Source organism: Nerophis lumbriciformis, linkage group LG15, assembly GCF_033978685.3.
Source record: "Nerophis lumbriciformis linkage group LG15, RoL_Nlum_v2.1, whole genome shotgun sequence".
Classification (NCBI taxonomy): Eukaryota; Metazoa; Chordata; class Actinopteri; order Syngnathiformes; family Syngnathidae; genus Nerophis; species Nerophis lumbriciformis.
This window is the reverse complement of record NC_084562.2, coordinates 31444851-31472283: the sequence shown is the minus strand read 5'-3', so window position 1 is coordinate 31472283 and position 27433 is coordinate 31444851. Positions and strand designations below refer to the sequence as shown.

The 27433-nt window shown below is 41.1% G+C and overlaps 1 protein-coding gene across 4 annotated transcripts in view; it reads left to right on the top strand.

The window, feature by feature from the left end:
• The window catches only part of otog (otogelin), a 143086-nt gene that overhangs the window by 14022 nt on the left and 101631 nt on the right, over window positions 1–27433 (top strand). For all 4 annotated transcript variants that reach the window (XR_009816807.1, XM_061975031.2, XM_061975030.2 and 1 more), the window contains 7 exons: window positions 4866–5520; window positions 8848–8946; window positions 9235–9392; window positions 9998–10119; window positions 20310–20518; window positions 24050–24180; window positions 27156–27262. Coding sequence is in view for 3 of the 4 variants with exons in the window: in XM_061975030.2 (XP_061831014.1) it covers window positions 4866–5520; window positions 8848–8946; window positions 9235–9392; window positions 9998–10119; window positions 20310–20518; window positions 24050–24180; window positions 27156–27262 (1481 nt within the window). In the remaining variant the exon portion in view is untranslated. The remainder of the gene's footprint in view (window positions 1–4865; window positions 5521–8847; window positions 8947–9234; window positions 9393–9997; window positions 10120–20309; window positions 20519–24049; window positions 24181–27155; window positions 27263–27433) is intronic.

Here is a 27433-nt window from a genome sequence, read left to right as displayed (position 1 = left end):
TATTACCGTATTTCTCGGACTGTAAGTCGCAGTTTTTTCCATAGTTTGGCCGGGGGTGCGACTTATACTCAGGAGCGACTTATGTGTGAAATTATTAACACATTACCGTAAAATATCAAATAATATTATTTAGCTCATTCACGTAAGAGACTAGACGTATAAGATTTAATGGGATTTAGCGATTAGGAGTGACAGATTGTTTGGTAAACGTACAGTATGTTATAGTTATTTGAATGACTCTTACCATAATATGTTACGTTAACATACCAGGCACGTTCTCAGTTGGTTATTTATGCGTCATATAAGCCTGTTGTTCACTATTCTTTATTTATTTTAAATTGCCTTTCAAATGTCTATTCTTGGTGTTGGCTTTTATCAAATAAATTTCCCCCAAAAATGCGACTTATACTCCAGTAACCTGCCGTGGACTTCAGATGGAAATCAGCCTTTGGCTACAATCTGTCACATTTATATTTTGTATGTTCCATTATTGTGCATTGTATCATGTCACAAAGTTATAACAAATATAACAAATGGCAACTTCCTATGAGGAGTTTTATTTTACATCTATAAACAAGCTTATTGGTGTGTGTATTGCAGGGGTCGGCAACCTAAAATGTTGAAAGAGCCATATTGGACAGAAAATATAAAAAAAAAAAATCTGTCTGGAGCCGCAAAAAATTAAAAGCCTTATATAAGTGTTATAATGAAGGCAACACATGATATACAGTAAGTGTCTATATTAGCTACATTAGCCTACGATCAAAAACCGTGTGTCGCAGGCTGACGCAAATCTTTGTTGACAGAAATGCCCATCCATCCATTTTCTACCGCATGTCCCTTTCGGGGTCGCGGGGGGTCGCTGGATCCTATCTCAGCTGCATTCGGGCGGTAGGCGGGATACACCGTGGACAAGTCGCCACCTCATCGCAGGTTGACAGAAATGTTGAAATGTAAAATTCATTTTACACATTTTTACAACATTGTAAAACATTTGTAAAACGGATGCTTCTCAGTGGGTGAGATAACTCCTGCGCACAAACAACTATCAGAAATGTAGCCAATATTACATACAGATAATGTGTCATGAAACAAAAATAAACTAAATAGAGAGAGGACATAAGTAAAGGAAATTAAATGAGCTCAAATATAGCTACAAATGAGGCATAATGATGCAATATGTACATACAGCTAGCCTAAATAGCATGTTAGCATGGATTAGCTTGCAGTCATGCACTGACCAATCTGATTAGCACTCCAACAGGTTAATAACATCAACAGCGTTCACCTTTGTGCATTCACGCACAGTATAAAACGTTTGGTGGACAAAATGAGACAAAGAAGGAGTGGCATAAAACACATCTTTCGGTGGCAGCGTCGGAAAAAATTATACATGTAAACAAACTAGGGTGAGTCCAAGGATCGCTGAAATTAGTACCGTAGGACAAAACGGTGCTTGCCTAATACTCTCATCGGATAATCATGTTTTATATAAACAGTGGGATTTCTAACAATTAGGGAGGCTTGTGTCATGTTGTCCTCCTACAGAAACTGTATTAAAATAAAAAATAAATAGTTCCAGGAAGCCACTATGGTGGCGCTAAAGAGCCGCGGGTTGCTGGCCCCCGGTCTAGTGGGACAGGCGAAAGTTAAATCGGAGACAATGCAGTCGTGTATAAATAATTAAATGTTTCTCTGCGGCCCAGTAGCAAATGCGTCACGGACCGGTATGGGTCCCCGGACCGGTGGTTGGGGACCACTGCTTTAGATGACGATTTTCACTCTTAACAAAGGTTTACTTCTGGTGTTATGTCTATGAGAAGGAGTGGTCACTGGAATGAGTTGGCAGAGTCTAGAATTTAATCCATATACTACGTTATACATAATACAAGCACTGTGGAATCTGTTACACTCAGTAAGCTTCAGGAGATTGTACCCATAAAAAAGAGGATCTGAGGCAGCATTTAAGTTTGCCCATTATATAACACGTATGACTTTCTTCTGAAGAATCTATAGTTTTTTAAGATAACTAGGATATGTGTTACACCATATGTCATCACGGATGTATTTAGAGTCTACATACAGGTAAAAGCCAGTAAATTAGAATATTTTGAAAAACTTGATTTATTTCAGTAATTGCATTCAAAAGGTGTAACTTGTACATTATATTTATTCATTGCACACAGACTGATGCATTCAAATGTTTATTTCATTTAATTTTGATGATTTGAAGTGGCAACAAATGAAAATCCAAAATTCCGTGTGTCACAAAATTAGAATATTACTTAAGGCTAATACAAAAAAGGGATTTTTAGAAATGTTGGCCAACTGAAAAGTATGAAAATGAAAAATATGAGCATGTACAATACTCAATACTTGGTTGGAGCTCCTTTTGCCTCAATTACTGCGTTAATGCGGCGTGGCATGGAGTCGATGAGTTTCTGGCACTGCTCAGGTGTTATGAGAGCCCAGGTTGCTCTGATAGTGGCCTTCAACTCTTCTGCGTTTTTGGGTCTGGCATTCTGCATCTTCCTTTTCACAATACCCCACAGATTTTCTATGGGGCTAAGGTCAGGGGAGTTGGCGGGCCAATTTAGAACAGAAATACCATGGTCCGTAAACCAGGCACGGGTAGATTTTGCGCTGTGTGCAGGCGCCAAGTCCTGTTGGAACTTGAAATCTCCATCTCCATAGAGCAGGTCAGCAGCAGGAAGCATGAAGTGCTCTAAAACTTGCTGGTAGACGGCTGCGTTGACCCTGGATCTCAGGAAACAGAGTGGACCGACACCAGCAGATGACATGGCACCCCAAACCATCACTGATGGTGGAAACTTTACACTAGACTTCAGGCAACGTGGATCCTGTGCCTCTCCTGTCTTCCTCCAGACTCTGGGACCTCGATTTCCAAAGGAAATGCAAACCAAACCAACCCAAACCATCACTGATGGTCCCAAAAACGCAGAAGAGTTGAAGGCCACTATCAGAGCAACCTGGGCTCTCATAACACCTGAGCAGTGCCAGAAACTCATCGACTCCATGCCACGCCGCATTAACGCAGTAATTGAGGCAAAAGGAGCTCCAACCAAGTATTGAGTATTGTACATGCTCATATTTTTCATTTTCATACTTTTCAGTTGGCCAACATTTCTAAAAATCCCTTTTTTGTATTAGCCTTAAGTAATATTCTAATTTTGTGACACACGGAATTTTGGATTTTCATTTGTTGCCACTTCAAATCATCAAAATTAAATGAAATAAACATTTGAATGCATCAGTCTGTGTGCAATGAATAAATATAATGTACAAGTTACACTTTTGAATGCAATTACTGAAATAAATCAAGTTTTTCAAAATATTCTAATTTACTGGCTTTTACCTGTATGCCCAATTAACTCGGGTGTGATGTTGAAATGTTTTTGTGGACTGGGGCCGATCTCAAAGTTTGACACCAGGTGTTGTTGAGAAAAAGGGAGGTCAAAAGCGTCCATCGTTGAGGTGTCCTTGGGGGTGTTTTTCAGAACAGCCTGTTCCTGATAGCGTCAAGGCCATTCGAGGGAGTCAAATCGTAGATTAGGATGTTGTTTTCGTCGAGCAGTCAAAAACAATGACTTGCCTGCTCTATTTGTCCATGCTGGTTTCTCTCAAATTCAATTCAATTCTCCGTCTAAGCAAACTTCTCCATGATGTGATCCATTTTGCGATTCAGTTCAGAAATCGCCACAGTCTGTGTTCCCACAGCCCGGCCCAATCCTTCCATTGCGACGAACAGCCGTTGGGCTCCTTGAGTGGCTGCCATCATCTTCCGAATTTGACGATACACCAGAGCAATGCCCAGCCCAATCAGCAAGTGCCCCGCGATCACGGTTCCAAATAGGTAGATGTCTTCCACGTCCTCGATGGAAAGGACTGAGAGGCACATGATTCTCCATTTATCCCCCGCAGCAATGGTTCCATCAGGGCAGCCAGGCTCCCCCGAACCTCTTTTCCTTGTTGAAAAGACTTTGTCAATTGCGTCGACAGTCCAGCTGATCATATCCATGTTTGATGTTTAGATTTGAGGACAGCGCAAAGAAAGAGGCTTCAAAAAAGTTCAGACAAGACAAAAACGAAGAGAGCAAGCAGGGAAGGAGGGAGCGGAGAAAAATGTGACCGCCCTTATCAGAGGCAAGACAGAAAAAGTAGGCATTCATTTCAATTTTACCAGGTATTGTCGCTGACATTACATCATTGGCGGTGTTAGTTAGTACCTCTCATATATACGCAGATGACTTGAGATCGGCGCAGTATGTCCTCCTCTTGATGAAATAACAACCTTGTAGTTAGTAGCGCTGTTGCAACCTTTTCTTGTGAAATATAGCCAATCTTAGAAGAATTTACGCAGCCTGGGCGCCATGTTGCTGTCTTACGTCACTACGCACATTGCTTATTGACGTCATTCCCGCCCATAGTGTGATATTAATCGTTTGAAAAAATGACAAGGAATTGATACACTGGGAACCAGTTCATCCCTACCCTACCTACCCATCTCTACCTACAGAGGGCTTCGGCCAGCCAGAGGTGTGCGGTGGCAAAGAGAGCTTCCTGTCTGACTGCAGTGTGTCCCCCATGTAGAAACATCCTCTAAACACTCTTAAGTAAATTGTAGAGAGAGAGATCGGGGAGGCCAAAACATACCGCCAGTTGTTTTAAACACGTCACATCACACCAGGTATCAGTGACTAGAAGCAGTGATTGCCGAAATTGTAAATATTCATAAATTGTTTGATCTAAACTGGGTCCTTGCATGTTTCCATATCATGCTACTATCAAGTTGTAGTTATTTGGATTGACTCATATTACCTAATAATTATACTTTCTTTTTTAAGGAGCTCCAGTCAACATCTGTTCCATTAGTCTCCAACACATCTGCCTTTAGGCAAACTCTAGTCAGCCAGACCACCACATCCAAAGTGACCACCAGTGACTTGTCTCACACAAGCTCCAGCTCAGAAAAGAGACTGAACTCCAACTTTTCCACATCTTCGACACCTCCAACACATGTCACGATACCAGCTAGCGCAGCACCAACCAAACAACAACAAGTTACCATGGTATCTCCCAGTCAGTCAGCGGATAGAACAACAGCATCTAGTACAGCTTATCCTACCAAAGAGCCACTTACGCAATCCTTAATCATCTTAGCAACATCTAAGAAAACTCTTCAATCAAGCAGCACGGCAGTATCATCGCACAGAGCACTATACAGCCCATCCAGTCAAGCAACGACCACAACCCAAATAAGTCAGTCACCAACCAGACAATTACCAATCAAACAATCAATACCAACCAAACCTCTGTCAAATCAGTCACCACCTGAGGAAACTTTGATGAGCTCAGTAAAACCATCAAGCCAGTTAATACTGAATGCAACAGAAAACCCTGCCAGCGGAGTCTTCTTGCAAGACCGTCGTCCAATTCATGATTCAGTATTCACCAGAAAGGCAAAAGAAGCTCTGAAGTCAAGGTTTCACATGATATCAGGTAACTATTGTGTTGGTTGTCTTTATATCACTTGCTAGAAAGACATTTGTTAACCTCTGTTATTTTTAGCTTTTTGATGTAGTGTTTACATGTTTTTCGCTCTCTATGTGCTTGTGGAGATTTTTCTTGTCACAGTCCAAAAACATGTATGAGGTGTGTCAGAAAAATTCCAGGACTGGGTTTAACACATTTTCCTCTTTGAAGTAATCCCTCTGTAGTCTAACACACGTTCGCAGCCTTTTCTGCCATGCCTTCATGCACTGCCGGAAGGATTCTTCTGGAATCCTTTTCAGCATTGTCGGTACAGCTATCTTGATGTCGTCCATGTCTTCAAAAAGTGTCCCTCTGATAACCCTTTTGGAAAAAAAAACATGCATACAGAGCCAGTTTGGGGGACTAGGGAAGTTGCTACAGCATGACCAAGATTGAAATGCATTTACATTTTTGATAGTTTTTGTGACATTATGGTTCTTTCATCCTCATCTCAATGGTTCGCAGGTGAATCAATAGAGGCGATCAAAATAGATTTGATAGTTTTCTGGGAGTCTCTTTTATCTTTTCATTACGTGTTGTGTTCACTGCATTCAAACTTTAAGCGCTGTTTAATGTTTCACCTTCATGGGGTGCTGGACTTATTGCAGCTTCGGAAGCGCGTAGGTGCAAAATTACTTATGTTGATGGGAGAATACAGTATGCGCAAACCCAGATTTGAGTGGGAATGCTTACATGTAAGGGTTGCTCCACCCAGAGTGCGTATCTGGGATGAATGCGTGCAGTGACAAACTTAAGTTAATGCTGTACGGCCAGAATCCGCGTAATTGCGTAGCGTTTTTCACTTCAGCAAGCTCCCATTGTGAGCAGCTGCATTATCATAGTGAAGCAGCCACAAGTTGTCCTCCCACAACTCTCGCCTTTTCTCGCACACTAAATGAAGGAAATGCAGTGGGATTTTTGTAGATGTGCTGGCTGATCATCTGACCCTATGGTAAAAAGTTGCAGTGGAAGATGCTTTTCGCATTGTAGAATGTGATCAACATCAACAGTCCTGGAACTTTTCTGACACACCTCATTCATTGACGACTCTAAAATGTGTTTTGTTGTAAATGGTCATCTGGTCTTGACAATCATAACCCCCAAAGGGTTGAACAGAAGGAAGATAGGCTTACTCATTAAAAATGATACCTTTTGAGATGCGGCTGAGTGGGCACACATGCTATGCTGCGAGCCCACTCAGCAGATGGTAAAATAGGCAGGATGAGAGAGCCATTGTTTTGTGTTTTTGCTCACTGCTCAGTACTGCCTACTTTTTGGAGCTCCATCGCTTTAGAGGGCAGACAGATGGGGACTTTTCACTTTGGAACTTGAGACACCTACAGTCAGCTGTGCAATACTGTTTTTAAGCATCTAAAGCAATTTTTTTTTAATAAGATTTAAGGAGTGTCGTTTGAATCCGGAATTTTTTTTAAAGCTACAGTGCGCATTTCCTTACTTACACGAAGCATTTTGAGTGCATAAGTGAACCATTTCACTCACAATCAGAAATACAGTACACACATTCACAAACAAAATACACTGAACAAAAATATAAATGCAACACTTTTGTTGTTGCTCCCATTTTTCATGAGTTGAACTCAAAAGATCTAAAACTTTTATTATATACACAAAAAACCTATTCCTCTCAAATATTGTTCACAAATCTGTCTAAATTGGTGTTAGTGAGCATTTCTTCTTTGCCAAGATAATCCATCCCACCTCATAGGTGGAGCACATCAAAATGCTGATGAAACAGCATGATTATTGCACAGGTGTGCTTTAGGCTGCCCACACTGAAATGTGCAGTTCTATCACCTCGCCCAATGCCACGGATGTCACAGTAGGCATGCTGACTGCAGGAATGTCCACCAGAGCTGTTGACCGTGAATTGAATGTTAATTTCTCTACCATAAGCCGTCTCCAAAGGCGTTTCAGAGAATTGGCAGTACATCCAACAGGCCTCACAACCGCAGACCACATGTAACCACACCAGCCCAGGACCTCCACATCCAGCATGCACACCTCCATGATCGTCTGAGACCAGCCACCCGGACAGCTGCTGCAACAATTGGTTTGCATAACCAAATAATTTCTGCACAAACAGAAAAAAGGAAGCTCATATGCATGCTCGTCGTCCTCATCGGGGTCTCAACCTGACTGCTGTTCCTCGTCGTAACCAACTTGAGTGGGCAAATGCTCACATTCGATGACGTCTGGCATGTTGGAGAGGTGTTCTCTTCACGGATCAATCCCGGATTTCACTGTTCAGGGCAGATGGCTGACAGCGTGTGTGGCGTCGTGTGGGAGAGTGGTTTCCTGATGTCAACGTTGTGAATCGAGTGACCCATGGTGGGGGTGGGAGTGGGGTTTTGGTATGGGCAGGCATATGTTATGGACAATGAACGCAAGTGCATTTTATTGATGGCAATCAATTCCTGAGACCCATTGTTGAGCCATTTCCCTGAGATCATCACCTCATTTTGCAGCATGACAATGCACGGCCCCTTGTTGCAAGGATCTGTACACAATTCCTAGAAGCTGAAAACATCCCAGTTCTTGCATGGCCAGCATACTCACTGGACGTGTCACCCATTAAGCATGTTCGGGATGCTGTGGATCGGCATATACAGTACGACAGCGTGTTCCAGTTCCTGACAATATCCAGCAACTTTGCACAGCCATTGAAGAGGAGTGGACCAACATTCCACGGGCCCCAATCAACAACCTGAGCAACTGTGTGCGAAGGAGATGTCTTGCACTGCGTGAGACAAATGGTGGTCACACCAGATACTGACAGCTTTTCTGACCCCCCCAGACCTTCAATGAAGCAAAACAGCACATTTCAGAGTGGTGTTTTATTGTGGGCAGCCTAAGGCACACCTGTGGAGTAATCATGCTATTTAATCAGCATATTGACACGCCACACCTGTGAGGTGGGATGGATTTTCTTGGCATAGAAAAAGTGCTCACTAACACAGATTTAGACAGATTTGTGAACAATATTTGAGAGGAATAGGTCTTTTGTGTATATAGTAAAAGTTTTAGATCTTTGAGTTTAACTCATGAAAATAGGGAGCAAGAACAAAAGGGATGCGTTTAAATTTTTGTTCAGTATACTATGGACATTCATTGCATTTTTTTTACACCTTTATACTAGCACCTGACTCTCTGGTCACTAACCCAACTCCTTTGCGGTTTGCAGTTCAAATAGATTAAATGTGACATATCGGAGCAAACATTTTATGGGAATAGAAAGAATAGTCATCACTTTGCTGTGTTGTTGTCTTTTCGAAGAGTCATGTGCCTTTTCCTGCCTGAACGGTGGTTGGTGCACTCGTTCAGAGTCATGTGACTGCAGCTTGTTTCAGGCCACTGGACAGAGGTGTCAAACAGGTAAAACCCATTTTAGGCCCATTCTTTTCAGTCAATTAGGTTATCTTAGACATTTTTCATTGTGTAAGTGCTTTGTTTGGGAACAAAACATAAACATAAACTGATAGGAACATTATGTTCAAAAATGGTTGCTGGTTAACATGATTATTTTTTGCAATAAACAAAGCATGGCTAACCAAGTTAAAAGAAGTATAAACGACAGTGAGAATCAGATAAATTCTTTGCGTGGTTTTCCACCCAAACCCTTATAATCAAGTCTACTTTCTACCCTATTTACTATGTGCTCAGTTCCAAATCCTGGTTTTGAGAGGGAGATGGCATGCAGGACTTGGGGTCAGTACAACTTTGAGACCTTTGATGGCCTCTACTATTACTTCCCTGGTCGATGCACGTACACACTGCTCAAAGACTGTGAAGAAACTACCGTGGCCAACATCATTGTTCAGGTGAACACTCGTATCAGCATGCTTAACTAATATCGCCTTTATAGAACAATCAATGCATGTAAAAATGTGAGTCAATTAACTGCTATTTTTTCAACCCAACACAAACCTTGTCGTGATAAGACAACAGGCCCCACCAGTGATCTTTAGTGTCGACTTAATATATTTTGACATTTTATTCAGACAAGTTATACTTTCAATATAAAAGTGTAAACAATTTTATTTTTTAAACTTAAGGTACCTTTACCTTAGGTAAAAAATAAAATAATTATACCTAAAACTTGTCTGAATACAGGACCCCTAACATATAATCAATAAGAAGCCAGAATTAATCTAATGGAGCTAATTTGGAACCTGATCTTTTAAGTATTAAGCTTGTTGAATTTACTTTTCCATGTTTTATTTAAATAGCTCAGGTTTCACATTTAACAGGAAGATATACAGTATTATTTCACTTAATAATTTTTGACACTAAATAGTGATTACCAATTAAAGATGTTTTGAGCATGTGGTTGTAGAATGAATATGATAGAATAGATAAAATACGATTTATAATACAATTGAGGGATGAAATGTTTTAATATCACAGAGCATCCTTCTCTATGCAGGTGCACAATGACCCAGACTGTGGTTCCGAACCTTACAGCTGCCAGCGCTCCGTCAGCCTCTACCTTCCATGGGAGGGTGAGATCCGGTTGCGTGCCACTAATGTGACGTTCAAAGGGCAAAGGTCAGAAGTCAAAACAAACATTTTTTTCCCCATCTTCCACTCATCTTTACCTTGTCGTATGCATTGACTCATCTTTCAGGTCACCATCCGTGGATAAGGTAAAGGAGCATTAATAGAGTCCAATTGCAAGATTAATATGTGATTGTATGTGATTTATGCAATCTTTTTTTTTTTTTATTAAATGAATGCGTTAATGCGTAAACTGTAACAGCCCTAATTGTTCTACAAAAAAGGACATCCAACAATAACTGAGATTACATACAGTGGTAATTTAACTTACATGTAAGGGAGGTACAAGCTGTCTCTTGGCATTTTCTTATACTTTAAGTTGCGAGCATATTTTGAGTTACAAGCTCATCCCGCCTCCAGTTGAAATAATATTTGTCACAGGGTTGTGCCATTTTCAGCAATACAGAGTTAATGTATTGTTATACATTGCTGTTCCTGTTTCGTCTACACAAGAAACAAACATAATGATTGATTAGACAGTTGATGTGTGCGTTTGAGCGCCGCTCGTAGATCGACGCAATTCTGCCCTTCAACTACCGGAGCTGAGAAAGTTAATTCAAAAGGACAATAAGCAGGCGACCGACTCAGAGAATCAACACACCATGCAAAACAAGTCAGCCCCTCTGCAGCGTCATTCCGCATCTGCGGCTGTCAGCCACAAACGTCCAAACCACAGCAGTGTTAATTGTATTGAGAAACAGTAGATGCTGTGTATGACATGTTTCAGTTTATTCAGTCTAGTCCTGACTCACCAAACTGGACGGTAGAGCATTCATTACCTTTGCTACACAGACATACATATCACTGTCAACACTGACCTTTCCAGTCCGTCACTCAAATACTTCCGTGTTGAACATAAACATCGATTTCCTGCTTCCTATTGTTACAGAACGAAGACACAGTCTGTAGGAGACACTTACAAAAGTCTGCTTGCCAGTGATGGACAGTAGCAAGTGTTGCGTTTTGGACCAGTTGTTCCTCCCAGGGAATTCAAGTCACAAGTCGCTCTCAAGCTCTTTACGACACTTAAAGCTGAGTTGAAAAACCACCAGAGACAGAATAGGTATTTTGTAATATATTGGCAAAGCTTTGCAGATATATTATTGAGACCAGTCCAGCATAGAACATTCTATCGCGCCGCCAAAATGGTCTGTCTCTTCGACCCAAAACCCTCTCCCCTCTTCCCCCTCTCTAGTTAAAACAAATGCTTATTATCGCTCTCTCTAACATTCCTCATTCAAGGTTAAGCACACAGTTTTGCAGACAACCAAAAGACCACAATTGGAAGAACACGAGCTGTTTTCAAATATGACTATGAAATAAAAGTAGTAACACTTAAATTTGGATATATGTAAATATCTGCCTCCGACAATTCCCCCTTCAGATCTTCTAAAAAGATCTTTATCACTAGTACAACACTTCTAAAATACGCCCCTCTCTGAGCAAGCTAGTAAAAAAATTAAAAGCATAGTTACATGGGAGATAAATGGATGGAATCTATGTCAATGTCGTCACCCTCAGGGAAGGAAACTAGCATTTCTCGAAAGTCACCACTTTGCTTGACCCCCTTCAGTGACATAGCAAACCCAGAAATAGGGTGGGGTTGTCCAATTGCATCAAAGTAAACACCATCAGGGTTTCTCATCAAATCAAAGGAGCCCGTTTCACTCCTCCGAGATAAAACATGGCGTCTTCTGCGGGAAGTTAGAGAGGCCGCTGAAACAGGAGTTCCAAGGGGTGTTAATTTGGTACCCACTAGTGTGACTGGGGTCACCAGTCTAACCATAGCACAAAGTCCAACGGCTGACGTCGGGATTCTAATGTATAATCTGTGCTCCCCACAATACCAGAATAAGTCAGCTCGTGCCCAAGGGCCTAACCTTGAGCCATCTATCAGGGTGGTGCACCAGGAGGGGGTAATGTCACCCAATTTGTAGGGGGATGTTGAGGGTCCTGTAAATTGAAAACACGTGTATTTCAGCTTTTGGGCCACAAAGGGAAGAAGTCGGGTGAAATTGTCAACAGGAGGGTACACACTAACCAACAAATCACAACCTGGCGGTCAGAAAACAAGGAGATAAGACAGTTTGAGCCATTAGTGTCAGTTAACTTAAAAGGGGCGGGGTAAGTGTGGGGAAAGGGACGTCCAGCGGAACAAGCAACACAGTCACCCAGGTCTTGGCTCTTAGCCATGCTAGTCATCCACCTAAGCCACAGGGTACCTGCACCTGCTCCTAAGGTCAAAGCTACCAGGTCTTCAGTGGTGATGTCATTAGTATACACAGATGTGAGAGCCTTTGTAAGCATAACACCTGCTCTGGCAATTGTAAGGGAAAGGGGGTTCTGGGACCGATCAAAGTTCCTCTGAAAGGTCATCCCTCTCAGAATAACTTTGAATTGTGGAGATATGTTGGCATATAAAGGGTCATGGTAGTCTAAGGGCCCTGTGTAGTGGGTTACCTGCTTCCACGAGGGGCACCACTTACCAGAGTATGTTGTCCGCATCCGACACCAATGGTTCAGGTTTGAGTCGTAACAAAGATAGAGGTTACTACCACGGTAAGAACTATTTCTCCCCCCGCAATTAATCACACTGCACAGGTCAAAAAAGTAAGTCTTGCTGTCCCCCTTGACCCAGTCCACTTCAAGTCCGCCGTATGTTCTAAGACACTTGTCAGTCACTGTCGTCGGGAAGGAAGAACTGAGACACAAGGTCAGTAGAGTAAGCCCAAACACCAGTCCGTCAGGGAATCCTACTGGGTATAACATCCTGCCTTTCAGAAATCAAAATCAGAGTAATTCAGGTAACGAGACGGGGATAAACATCAAACTTTTCACTTAATGTAACAACTCAAATAGTATGCTGAAAGCAAGCAAGAAAAACTAAGAAACATTTAGCCTATGGACTGGTCTCAAGCAATGGTATACAATATAGAAGTTGATCAGAGTAATGTAGATAGAAAATCTGGAAGATCTACACGACGGTAGACGGCAGCTCAACGGAGGGAGGTGTCTCTCAGCGTCGTCTTCTGGGCCCCTTCCGTGGCAGGCTCCTCCGCGGGAGTGCGGAGGTAGAGGTGGTACCAGGTGTCCCCTGTACCAGCTAGTCGAAGGGCGTGGGACGTCCGTACCACGACCTTGAAGGGACCATTCCACCTGGGCTCCGTACACTTGCGTTTGATGACCTTGATCTTGACCCTCTCAGTGGACGGAAGGGAATCTGTAGTGGCGGGCTGTCATCCTCGAATCTGTACAGAAGAACTGGCACACAAATTCTGCATTTTGTGTAAAATACCATTTTGGTTTTACGCTGATTCATTCTTCCAGGGGGGTGTTGATTCTGTTGAGGGGCTGACCTGTATGCAGTTCATAGGGTGAAAAACTCAAAGGGCGGTAAAACAGTTTTATTCACGGACATTCGAATGATCATTAACGCTAATTGCAACATGTCAATCCAATTCAATTTGGTCTGTGCACAGATTTTAGCCAATTTGTTTTTGATGTTCTGGTTCATCCTTTCAACCTTACCTTGGGAAAGAGGATGGTACCCCAAACCGAACCTGTGTTCTAGTCCAAGAGCATTTTCGACCAAGGCTAAGTGAGTATTTTTAAAATGGGTGCTTTTGTCTGACCTAATCTTTTTGGGGAAACCATGTCTGGGAATTAGGTCATTCACAAGCCATTTAATTACTGATTTTGCATCCTCTTTTGAGGTTGGGGTTGCTTCCGGCCAACCACTGTGATTGTCAACACAAGTCAGCAAGTATCTTTTCCCTTTCACCGGATTGATCATATCAATGAAGTCAAAAACTATACACGGTTCCCCTTCACCTCCTCGATATTCCAAATTGATTTACTAAACTACTATCGATGTGCAAAATGGCTATTTTCAAGTTAAATTTACAAACTTACAACAATTTAGTTATAACTTCTTACCCACAGGAATATTGTTAAAACTATTTTGTTGTACGGAGTCTGAATCCAAGAGTCTGAATCCAAGAGTCTGAATCCACCCTCACCTCCTCCCCCTTCTGTTTCTGAAAAAGGGACTGTGTCAGTAATACTATCACTTTCAGAAACATCTAAGAAAAAGGTCAGCTAATAGTCAATTACAGCAAGAGCAGGGGCGGAGGACAGGTCATGTTTGACAAGATGGCGGCGCCCTGATGGCAGCGGCTTGCAGACGCTCTTGGAAGTGTAGAGCAATTTGGCAAAAATACCCGTCAATTCTGTCTATTGCATGGCTGGCTCACAGCGTGGACACTTCGTGATCAGATACGACCGACAGACGATTCTGGATGTGGATAGATCGGGCCGTTATAGGCTGAAAGATGCGGGTACTTTCGACCTCCTCGCTAGCATGGGGATTCTTCGCCGGCTACATCCAGCGGCCTCGAAAGCAGCGGAGTTAAGTGCCAGCGGGGACCGTCAACGGAAGACACGTAAGCGGTGTGAGCGGAAGCAGAAGCGGGGATGCCGAGCGGGGCTAACAACAAAGCGAAAGGCTAATCCTCAAAGAAGCGCTAGTCCGGGTGAGAAGTTAGTTAAAATAGAACTAGCCAGCGCCAGGCTGGATAATACCTGCACACATAGCAACTATTTTAGAACAATACACAACTCCAAAAATTTTTTTTCTGTGTCAGAAGTAGACATGCACTCTACTGAGGTAGCAAGTTATGATGCGTTCGGTTTATCACAACATCAAGCAAACAATCGGAAAATTCCCGTGATATCAATTCCTAGATATGGTCGAAATTATTTAAAGTGCACTACACATAATAAACACAACATTATTAATATTGCTACTACGGATAATTTCAACAAAAACTCCTCAAAACAGCCCACTACCTATAATATGGGCTTCTTAAACATAAGATCATTATCTTCCAAAACGTTATTAGTTAATGAGGTCATTAGAGACAATAATCTTGACGTTATTGGTCTCGCCGAGACCTGGCTCAAACCAGACGATTTCTTTGCGCTGGGTGAGGCGTCTCCTCCTGGCTATGCGGGAGCGCATATTGCCCGTCCCATTAAAAGGGGTGGGGGAGTTGCACTCATACACAATAAAAACTTTAATCTTACCCCGAACCTAAATAATAAATATAACTCGTTTGAGATGCTTACTATGAGGTTTGTCGCACCGCTGCCTCTCCACCTGGCTGTTATCTACCGCCCCCCAGGACCCAATTCGGACTTCATCAGTGAATTTTCAGAGTTCGTTGCTGATTTAGTGACGCACGCTGACAATATAATCATAATGGGTCGGTGGAATGGGTCCTCAGTGATGAGGGTGCATGGCTTTCCTTTCCACTGAGCCACTAAACCTGTTGTCAACCTTTTTGAGCCCAAGATCCCTGGTCTCACCAGGAACTACCCATTTGTCAACTATGTTTTTATATATACAGTTTGGACGCACCTTCTCATTCAATGTTTTTTCTTTATTTTCATGACTATTTACATTGTAGATAGTCACTGAAGGCATCAAAACTATGAGTGAACACGTGGAGTTATGTACTCAACAAAAAAAGGTGAAATAACTGAAAACATGTTTTATATGCTAGTTTCTTAAAAATAACCACCCTTTGCTCTGATTACTGCTTTGCACACTCTTGGCATTCTCTCGATGAGCTTCAAGAGGTGGAATGGTTTTCACTTCACAGGTGTGCCTTATCAGGTTTGATTTGTGGAATTTCTTGCTTTATCAATGGGGTTGGGACCATCAGCTATGTTGTGAATGAGAAGGTGTGTCCAAACTTTTGGCCTGTACTGTATATATGTATATTTAAACATGTTTTATTTTTTGTTGTTATTTTAAAGACAAAGCTTTGTGTTGTTATTATTGGCTGATGTCAACATTTTGTTTTTTTCTCATTGTGCTTCATGCTGTTTTCCCAATTTTTGCTGGTGCTTTTTTTTTTACTTGTAATGTGCCGAGGGCCAATGACAAACAAGTCACGGGCCACAGATGGCCCCTGTGTTGCACTTTGGGCACCCCGGCTGTAGAAACTAACTGTATATGGCCACTATATTCTTAATATCGTAGTATATTTGTTCATTCTATGGTCACATATGGGACGGGTGTCAGTTTATGTCAGCGCCGGCAGTAGTAAATTAAGCTGTTCACCTAGGGCAAGGGTCAAAATGTTCAAACAGCCATATTGGACCAAAAATACAAAAAACAAACAGTAGTTGGTGATAAGCTCCACAACTTCAATTTTACATTGTGGAGGGGAAAAAAGTCCTCCTCTCTTTCCAACACCAAATGAAAGTGGTTGTTTTTAGCTTTTTATTTGTCCAGCTTCCATACTAATTTTTTAACCGTTTATAAGACACATTGGAGTTATCTTCAGCTGCTAGCTTGAATGCGATAGTTTGAGACTTTTATTTTGTTAGCACAGGCAGAATGGAGCAGCACTTTTAGTGTGAAAACAGGAACTATGCGGTCAGTCTTTACACTTTTGACAGCCGGTACGGAGAGAGAGTGTTGAAATAAAAAGTGCTTTTCGCGTTTTTTTTCTTCACACTAAGCTCGCAGCAGCCAATGTCATCGTGCAAGATCCTCGAGTGCCGTGAATGTCAACCAAGTAACCAAAGTGATGTCGTAGTGAAAATTGATGATCAGTCATTTCTAGGTCTACTTTTTTTTTAATACCTCGCGATTGAGTGACACACCCTCACCGGTAGCTTGAGATCAATCTAATTGGCACCCCTGATGTTAACAACCTCCTGGGTCACAGGCCACACAACTGCGGTGCATTCATGGACCGCCAAAATTAGTAGGACAAAACGGTGCTCGCCAAGTACTCTAATTAGTGAAACATGAACACAAACATATTAAACAGTGGGTTTTCTAACAATTAGGCAAGTTTGTGTCATGTTTGTCCTACAGAAACCATATTAAAACAAAAAATATATGTTTTCCCCTATCTTTTTCCATTTTCATACATTTTTGAAAAAGCTCCAGGGAGCCACTAGCGTGGTGCTAAAGAGCCTCATGCGGCTCTTGAGCCGCAGGTTGCGGACCCCTGACCTGGGGAGTTCTTGTGTGATATAGAGGGGATAAACGGGGTAGTCCTTCTTTAGCTGCCGCCTTGTTTTATAATATATTACTGCCTTTGCACATGTCAATGTTTACTTTTGTATGCATAATGAATCAACACAAAATCCTTACTTTTTAGCAATGTTCACAGACTATTATTTAACTTGTTAGCTTCCCGTCGCAGGCAAGTGATGATGGTCGTGGACTTGAAGTTGAGGGAATAGTTGCTTGAAGAGTTGTTTGATCTTGGATGCTAGGAAATGTCTGGTGCGTTGCAACAGTCAGCCTTAAGAAATTGTTGCAGCTTGATGATTTTTGTGCACATCATGCCATGCGCGTTTGCAAGACGAGCGGGTGTATTATGCAGCCGTGCTCCGTGTGTGTGGCCGTGGTGTCGAGAGCAGCGGATGTGAGGCTGAAGAGAGAGAGGCGAGGTGTGCGGGCGTGTTCAGGGGTTAAATTGTGTGCCTGTTTGCAGGTCTGCTGATCACTCTCTGGGTGGGAGTGTCACTGATGTCATATTAATAAATCATTTATTTTTCAAATATTTTCGCGATCGAAAATAGTTTTAATAGGGTCCCAAAGATCGACTGGTCAATCGCGATCAATGGGTTGGCGACCCTGCCCTAAACAGTAGTACAGAGAAGTGTAGTTTTCTGGAATGTACGGTGCATCCGGAAAGTATTCTCAGCACTTCACTTTTTCCACATTTTGTTATGTTACAGCTTTATTCCCAAAAATTATCTAATCCTATTGTCTTCAAAATTTTACAGACAATACCCCATAATGACAATTTCTTAACATTGCAAATTAATTAAAAAAGAAATACATAAAAAAAAAAAATCACTTGTTGTATTCACAGCCTTTGATAAATACTTTGTTGATACACCTTTGGCAGCAATGACAGCCTCAAGTCTTTTTTGAATGCCATGCTACAAGCTTGGGACACCTATCTTTGGGCAGTTGTACCCATTCCTCTTTGCCCATTGCTCTTTACAGTACCTCTCAAGCTCCATCAGGTTGGATGGGAAACATTGGTTTTCATCCAGGATGTCTCTGTACATCGCTGCATTCATTGTTCCCTCTATCTTGACGAGCCTTCCGGTTCCTGCCCCTGAAAAACATCTCCACAGCATGATGCTGCCACCACCATGCTTCACTGTAGGGATGGTATTGGCCTGGTGATGAGTGGTGCCTGGTTTCCTCCAAATATGATGCCTGGCATTCACACCAAGGGTTCAATCTTTGTCTCATCTGACCAGACAATTTTGTCTCTAATGGTCTGAGAGTATTTGTGCATGGTGCATGTTGGCAAACTTTTTACAAAGAAATGGCTTCCGTCTGGCCACTCTACCATACAGGCCTGATTGGTGGATTGCTGCAGAGATGGTTGTCCCTCTGTACACAGAGGAATGCTGCAGCTCTGACAGAGTGACCATTGGGTTCTTGGTAGGGCTGGGCGATATGGCCTTTTATTAATATCTCAATATTTTTGGGCCATGTCACGATACACTATATACAGTATATCTCCATATTTTGCCTTAGCCTTGAATGAACACTTGATGCATATAATCACAGCAGTATGATGATTCTATGTGTCTACATTAAAACATTCTTATTCATACTGCATTAATATATGCTCATTTTAAACTTTCATGCAGAGGGAAATCACAATTAAGTAAATTTAGCAAAACTGTATTTATTAAACAGTTATTAAGCAGTGGCACAAACATTCATGTCATTTCCAAAACAGAAAGTGCAAGATTGTCAGAGACATTTTAAAACAAGCTATGAGTGCACTTTTCTGCATATCACTAAGATGACATATCAAAACAACACTAAATTAAAAGTGCACTTTTTGTACAGAACGCCACTACAATAGTTAAAAACAAATAAAGTGCACTTTTGTGCATGATGTCACACACAATATTTCAAAAACTGTCAAATAAAAATGAGCTGCATAATAGGAAATCAAATAGAGTATGTCCTTTGTTCTGTGGTAGGTTCTTGCAGACGTTATCTCCTTCTGTTGTTGATTTTTTTTTCATACGGTGTTGATGTGGAAATAGTTGCTTCGGCATTTTGTTGGTGTGGCACCGAACAGAGATGTTGACATGCAGAGTTTCAAGCACTCTTCATTCTCTAGCGGGTGACTTTTCAAATGATGCTACAAATTAGCAGTGCTGCTACTTTTTGTAGCAACGCTTTTGCCGCATGATTGTTCAACATATTCCCGCTTGAAGCCAAACCACCGCCAGAAGATGGACCCCGTGCTGTTTTTCTTGGGAATTAATTCTTCCTCCATTTGTTACCAGATTCGCACCTTCTCTCTCTCGTATTACCGCTCGCAACGCACCGTTAGCACCACAGCTAACGTTACCCATGTAGCTACCTCTCTGCTCGGGGAGGGCGTGTGACGTTGCACGTGTGACAGTATGTGACGTATGTAAGAAGGTGCGCTTATTTTAAGTCTCTGTGAGAAGGAGAGACAAGAAAGAGTGGGAAATGCATGTAGTGTAATGCCCGCAGCTAAAAGCAATTGTGTGAGAACGTATACTCGAATATCACGATATAGTCATTTTCTATATCGCACAAAGACAAACCCGCTCAGCCCTAGTTCTTGGTCACCTCCCTGACTAGACTAAAATGAATGCAGCAATGTACAGAAACATCCTGGATGAAAACCAATGCTTCCCCTCAATCTGATGGCGCTTGAGAGGCGCTGCAAAGAGGAATGTATAGGTGTGCCAAGTTTGTGACATCGTATTCAAAACGACTGAGGCTGTACTTTCTGCCAAAGGTGCATTAACAAAGTATTGAGCAAAGGTTGTGACTACTTACTAAGTGCATGTGATTTTTTTTTAGTTTTTTCGTTTAAATAAATGTGCAAAATTAAAAAAAAACATTTTCACATTGTCATTATTGGTTATTGTCTGTAGAATTTTGAGTACAAAAAAATATTTTTTTCCATTTTGGAATAAGGCTGTAACATAACATTTGGAAAAGTGAAGTACTTTCCATATGCACTGTAGCTGCTTATTTAACTCATATAAATACATCATATGCTTATAAATGAAAATGAATGCTCTATGTACTAAAAAGGCTGAGTATTTCTGAAAAAAAGAATTTCTGTGTCCAGTTTGCAGCTTCCACATCACATCCATGACCTGCATCTAGAGCAGATCTCTCAGTATGTGTTAGTGACACAACCACAAGGCATCACGCTGGCCTGGGAAGGACAAAGTGGCTCGGTTTACATCAAACTTAGTCCAGAGTTTGTGGGCAGAACCTGTGGCCTCTGTGGGAACATCAACGCAGACACTCAAGATGACCTCAGGACCAGCTATGGTAAGATTGATATGTTTGTTTGTGATAAGGTCATTGATTATATTTGAAATTATATACAATAATCAAAAGGAAAAAATCATGTTGTAGGACAAAACAGAAAAGACTCACATTGTGTGTGATACAATTATGTTGGTTTGCAGCCCACTGTCAAGTACCAGACTATACTACTACTACTTATATTACAGTAATAGCAAGGTTCGTACAGTAGTTTGTGTCATTGCACACACAGGGTGTGTTAATTGTTTATATGTCTCTGATGTGCACATCAATCCGTCTGAGGAGTAATTGTCTGACTTTTCTTAATTTAAACAGTTAACCAGCGTCACCTCTTGAGTGTCGCCAAAATAGCCATAGTATGTATAAATATGCGTACGACAGCCATGAAGTTGGCGTGAGGCGCTGCACATTTCCACGTCGAGTTCACTCTTGATCAGTGTTGGGTTAATTACTGAAAACCAGTAACTAGTTACAGTTACTAGTTACTTTATTTCAAAAGTAACTCAGTTACTAACTCAGTTACTTACACCAAAAAGTAATGTCTTACTGTGAAAAGTAACTATTTAGTTACTTCTTAAAAAAAAAAAAAAATTAAGGCTCCCATTAATGCCCTTTTAGCCTTCATTTCAGTACTGTTATTGCACTGGAGAATAATACAATCTGTTGATCAACTTGACATACATTTGCATCACTGAACTCTGCTAAGCAATGTGCTCTACATACAACACACAAAGACAATGATATGTTTCAAAGGGCCAATTTATTTTGGGCCAGAACAAATTGACAAAACTATTTTAAATAGCTGCAACATAATATACATAAGTAACAAACCGCATAATAACAACATGTCACAACATGTCACAATATAGCTGTAAACCTTGCTTCACCCAAGGAAGGCACACATGACATGATTATATGTCATGTCACTATATACAGCACACATACTGCTACACACACGCTTAACCAGGACTTTTTTTCTCTCAAGGAATTGTGAAATAAAATCATGTCTTCAGGAGATCAACACTGTACTGAGGCCCAGAACACTACGCATTTCCCCAGTTTTAGTTTAGAGAAGAGGAAAGATTGGCCTGGCCCACTAGGAGCCCTCTTTATGTTTGTGAACTTTATAGTCTATACATTTAGAGTGATGTGATAATCAAACACTCTAGAAGTCTACAATGAAAGAGTATATAAGATAATTGACAGTGTGTACCTTTAGTGCTGAATGATGACCAGAGGCAGAGTTAGCTTGCTTTCCATTTTTATGTACTCACTGTCCACTGTGTCCAGCTGCCTGAAATCGGGTGACTCCACTGTAGAAATAGCCTGCATGTTTTCTAGCACATACGCTGCATTGTCTCTATCAATGTTGTCCTGGCTAGCAGTCCCTCCGTTAAAATCCAGCCGCTGTGTGTCTCTCTTTACTAGCTTCGTCGAAGCATGTTGCTTTTGTAGCTGTTTCAGCATATTTGAATTGCTGTTTTGGGCAGTAGATAGGATCTTTGATCCAAGACACAACTTACATTTAAAGGGGAACATGATCACAATTTCAGAATGGTTAAAACCATTAAAAATCAGTTCCCAGTGGCTTATTATATTTTTCGAAGTTTTTAAAAAAATGTTACCCATCACGCAATATCCCTAAAAAAAGCTTCAAAGTGCCTGATTTTAACCATCGTTATAAACACCCGTCCATTTTCCTGTGACGTCACATAGTGAAGCCAACACAAACAAACATGGCAGAAAGAACAGCAAGCTATAGCGACATTAGCTCGGATTCAGACTCGGATTTCAGCGGCTTAAGCGATTCACCAGATTACAAATGTATTGAAACGGATGGTTGTAGTGTGGAGGCAGGTAGCGAAAACGAAATTGAAGAAGAAACTGAAGCTATTGAGCCATATCGGTTTGAACTGTATGCAAGCGAAACCGACGAAAACGACACGACAGCCAGCGACACGGGAGAAAGCGAGGACGAATTCGGCGATCGCCTTCTAACCAACGATTGGTATGTGTTTGTTTGGCATTAAAGGAAACTAACAACTATGAACTAGGTTTACAGCATATGAAATACATTCGGCAACAACATGCACTTTGAGAGTGCAGACAGCCCAGTTTTCATCAATTAATATATTCTGGAGACATACCCTCATCCGCGCTCTTTTCCTAAAAGCTGATCTGTCCAGTTTTGGAGTTGATGCCAGCAGGCCAGGGAAGCTAGGGTCGATAGCTCGCTCGTCTGCGGGAACAAACTGCCGCCATTGCTTGCTGTGCTACCGAGGTCCTTTGTCCCTGAATTGCTCACACACTCCGGCAGATTCAATGGGGATCTGGCGGCAGATTTATTTGACTTTATCGTTGGAAATGCATCTGCTTTGAGTGTCGCAGGATATCCACACATTCTTGCCATCTCTGTCGTAGCATAGCTTTCGTCGGTAAAGTGTGCGGAACATACGTCCAATTTCTTGCCACTTTCGCATCTTTTGGGCCACTGGTGCAACTTGAATCCGTCCCTGTTGGTGTTGTTACACTCTCCAACAACACACCGACGAGGCATGATGTCTCCAAGGTACGGAAAACAGTCGAAAAAACGGAAAATAACAGCTGATTTGACTCGGTGTTTGAGAAAATGGCGGATTGCTTCCCGATGTGACGAGAGCGAATATTAGAAAGGCGTTTAATTCGCCAAAATTCACCCATTTAGAGTTCGGAAATCGTTTAAAAAAATATATGGTCTTTTTTCTGCAACATCAAGGTATATATTGACACTTACATAGGTCTGGTGATAATGTTCCCCTTTAGCTAAAATGTTCTTTTCTTTGTGCTCGACAAAAGAAAAGTAGTGAGAATATCTCCATGTCAAGAAACTCGGCTTCCGCTCCGCCATGATGTAAACACAGACAAGCCCCCCCCCCCCCCCCCCCCTCCCCCCCACACACACACCCACACAAAGCGCGCGGCGCGCCTCTTCCTTGTGACACAGGAACATTCAGAAGGACGACACCGCAGCAATAAAACACACTCAGATCTTCTGTTTCTCGCCGATACTACATAAAAAAATAACACAGTAACGCATCATGTAGTAACGGTAACTTAGTTACTGAATATAAAAAATAATGCGTTAGACTACTAGTTACCGCCGAAACTAACGGCGTTAGTCCCAACACTGCTCTTGATACCTCTCAACTTTGCTTTGTGTAAGGGCGTACGCCAGATTTTTGTGTGTATGCACTCGTAATACATGAGGCCCCTGATGTTTTGGAGGGATCTTATGGGTTCACTGTGACATTTGCTATTCTTGTAACAAAATGTTTTGCTTGTAACTAAATGCATAACAATTAGCCGAAAGACAGCGATGATCTCAAAACACTCTTAAGTTGAAGTACCACTGTACATATATAACATATTTCAAGACACTTAACTAAAGAACATAACACAATCACTTTAGATAGAAAGATTAATAATAATGTATATTGTTTCCTTCCTAATTGACTACTGAACCATAACACATTCATATGTCTGTGTTTCTATCAGGTATAATGAGTCATGATCTGGAAATGTTTGGGAACAGCTGGGTGGAGACAGCACCACTCCAGGCCCGGTGTCCCATGGTGCCTTCTGGTTTCTCCTCACCTTGTGCAGCAGTTGATGTGCAAGTTCTACTGGTAAGACAATAATAATAATCAAGACGATAATCATCATATATTTTGCATATTAATGAAGACAAATACGCAAAATGGATTGCATGCCTTATTATGCTATTGTGTTCATATCTCTCTTGTTTCGATGAAGAATACACATAATCCTCGCGATGGTTTAAAAGAAAAGTTGAGTGCGTCTTTTCGTGTCTTTCTCGCCATCTCCCGGTCTAAGTTGACTGTCAATGTTGATCATCTTCTCTATTTATGGCCATAACCTTCTACTATCCGAGTGAGAGGCGTGATTTTATCATCTAACTTTCAGAAGCTCAAAGGCGAGAAAGCAGCTCCCCAGTTCCATCCATCCATTCATTTTCTACCGCTTGTCCCTTATTGGGTCGCGGGGGGTGCTGGAGCCTATCCCAGCAGCATTCGGGCGGAAGGCGGTGTACACCCTGGACAAGTCGCCACCCACCTCATCATAATGTCGATATAGCAGCATTAGCTAGTTACTGCTCTATGTTTAATATGCGCCGATAAAAACAGGTCTTTAATGTTAGCTAGCGCTTATAATACCAATATCGCTAAGCCTTGGTCAATATTCAGGTCACAAAATGTAAATGGAGTATTGTTGGCGGTTTTTAGATGGTTATTTAGAGGGTTTTGGGGCTGGAATGGAGGAGCTCCCATTGACGATATGGACTGCATAAAAAAAGAAAAACATATGTGTTCTTGTCTTACATAAGGGTGGTGAATCATTGGCAAAATTCTCAAAAAAGTGCAGTTCCCCTTTTATGAAAATAAACTTACTGTAGTGCCCTACTGGATTTAATATAATTTTAATAGCCCCTGAAATAATCAGGGTAGTACCCCTTTTACAGTTGAATTGACGCTGACCTTGTTGGTGTAGTCTAATTGTTTTGCCCAACAACTTTCATGTTACATACAGAATGCAATAACAATTGGGGCATATCTAGCAGGTTACATTTAAAGGGGCTGTTTGCAGCTAGCACATTTTTTAAACCAAAAAGTATAAGGCCACCGGTTAGCTTATGTTATTATAAGTGGTTTAACAGAACATCTATATATGTCACATACAAGTCAATATTTTTTAAATGTACTCATTATATTGAATAAAAATTGCTTGTCAGTCGACAGAATTTGTCTTGCGTTCATGCTTGTCACTCACCGCTCTCTCGTCCATACGTACATGCAGGAAGCGTGTGCACATACACAAAAACAGTCCAGGAGAAGCAACCAACAGTTTGCAGTCATGTTATTGCATACCTGCCAACTACTCCGGTTTTCCCGTAATTAGTACGGTTTTCATCAACCTATTCCGGGTTACGGTTGCAGTGATAAAAAATACGGTTTTTCATTCATTAATTTTTTTTTTTTTTTTAAAGTTTTATTCACGAAATCGCGTAACAACAACGACAATCGACACTGCTTCCCGTAACTTCCTATCGAGCCATTCCGAATGCCATGCGCGAGGCTATTTATAGCACCGCTGCCAAGCACGAGGCACCAGTTGCCATTGTTTCCAAACGAGCGAACGATCATGGAATCAGCCGGAGAAAAATCGCAAACGAGTCTTAAACCGAAAAGAAAACTGCAGTCATTCCGTGAAGAATATTCAAAAGCCTATCCGGGAATAATTATCCGTTCCAAAAAGGGTGAAAACTACGCGAATTGCACCTACAAGATTTTTCGATCGGACACGGAGGAATTAGCGTTGTAAAAGACCACGTTGGGACAAAAAAACACAAGTCTAATGCCGTTGCTAAATTTGGATTTTAGCCACAAAAAGGTAATGACACCAATGTTATCTATTGGAATTGTTTAGTACTGTTATACTGTTAAAAGTGTTTATACTATTTATGCTTTCAAGTCCAAGTTGAAGAAATCTTGTTAAATGTTGACAGCATAACTACCAAAATACAGAAGTATGTCCTTAATATTTTTGCAGTGCTATTTCTGTTGAAAAGTTCAAATGATTACATTAGAGATGTGATGTGCCACTTTTCAAGTTAATTTTCATTAATTTTTCATATTTTGAATTTTTTTGAAAGGCTTACAAAAAAACTACATTTGAATTGTAATTCCATGCTATTGACAGGACTATTAATTGTAATGAAGTTAGCTTACCATGTTTACAGTATGATAATTGTGATAGAAATGTGAATTTTAGGCACAGAATATTTTTTACAAGATTATACAAGCTTGGACAGAAAGTTAATAATGACAGCAATTTTTTTTTAATGGAATTGTTTAGTACTGTTTTACCATTTGTTTACTGTAAAAAGTGTTTATACTTTCAATGAACAAATTGAAGTCTTGTGAAAGGTTGACAGGATAACTGGCATTAACTGTCAAAATAATTTCAAACTATTGAAGTTAGCTTACAGAATAAACATGTCAATCAACCCATATGATTTTTGCTGTAATATTTTTGTTTTGAAAAGTCACTGTGACTGATAGAAAAATGATGGTTTTAGCAACATTTTAACCTGTCTGAATGCAATCAATCATTTTGCGTCGGGGGGTTCGCCCCCCTGAACCCCCCACCAGGACTTTGTCCTGGACCTAACGGGGCCTGCAACCCCTGGACCCTGGCTACTAGGTTTTTCTGATTTCAAAAGTTGGCAGGTATGTTATTGTTATGACAGGCTAGCTATACATTCAATAATAGTTAACATTAGCCAGCCAAATTGCTATCATTAGCTAACAACACACAAAGCCAATGTGCGTGTTGCATAAGTGCGTAGTTTATGCCATTGCGTACTAAAAGCCATAAAATAGCGGGCTATAAAGATTAAAACACATTGGAAAGTTTGCAGTAAATTTGTATATCCGATATGGGCATCTACATCAACAATATGATTTGCCTAAGAAGCTGGACAGAACAAAAGAAACTAAAAAAAAAAAAAAAGGAAAGTTTGCACTCTTAAGCTTTACTCCATTATGTTGCTTTAAATGTGATCATTGTTTGTTTGTTTTAGAAAGTGGAGGAAGCTTGTTTAATGCTGCTGGATCCACCATTCCAAAGTTGCAATGACTTTGTCAGCCCTTTGTCCTACATGGCCAGCTGTTTTAACATCCTCTGCACGTAAGAAAACCAAATTCAGTTTGCATGCTACATGATACAGATTCATCAATGTTGATAAACATCCACGAATGGCACTCCACTTCTGATAATGTGATGGCCTTAGCGTGTATTTTTTTAATTTCATTTGATAGCTGTGGAACAGTATAAAGAGTGCAGCCTATTTTAAGTTAC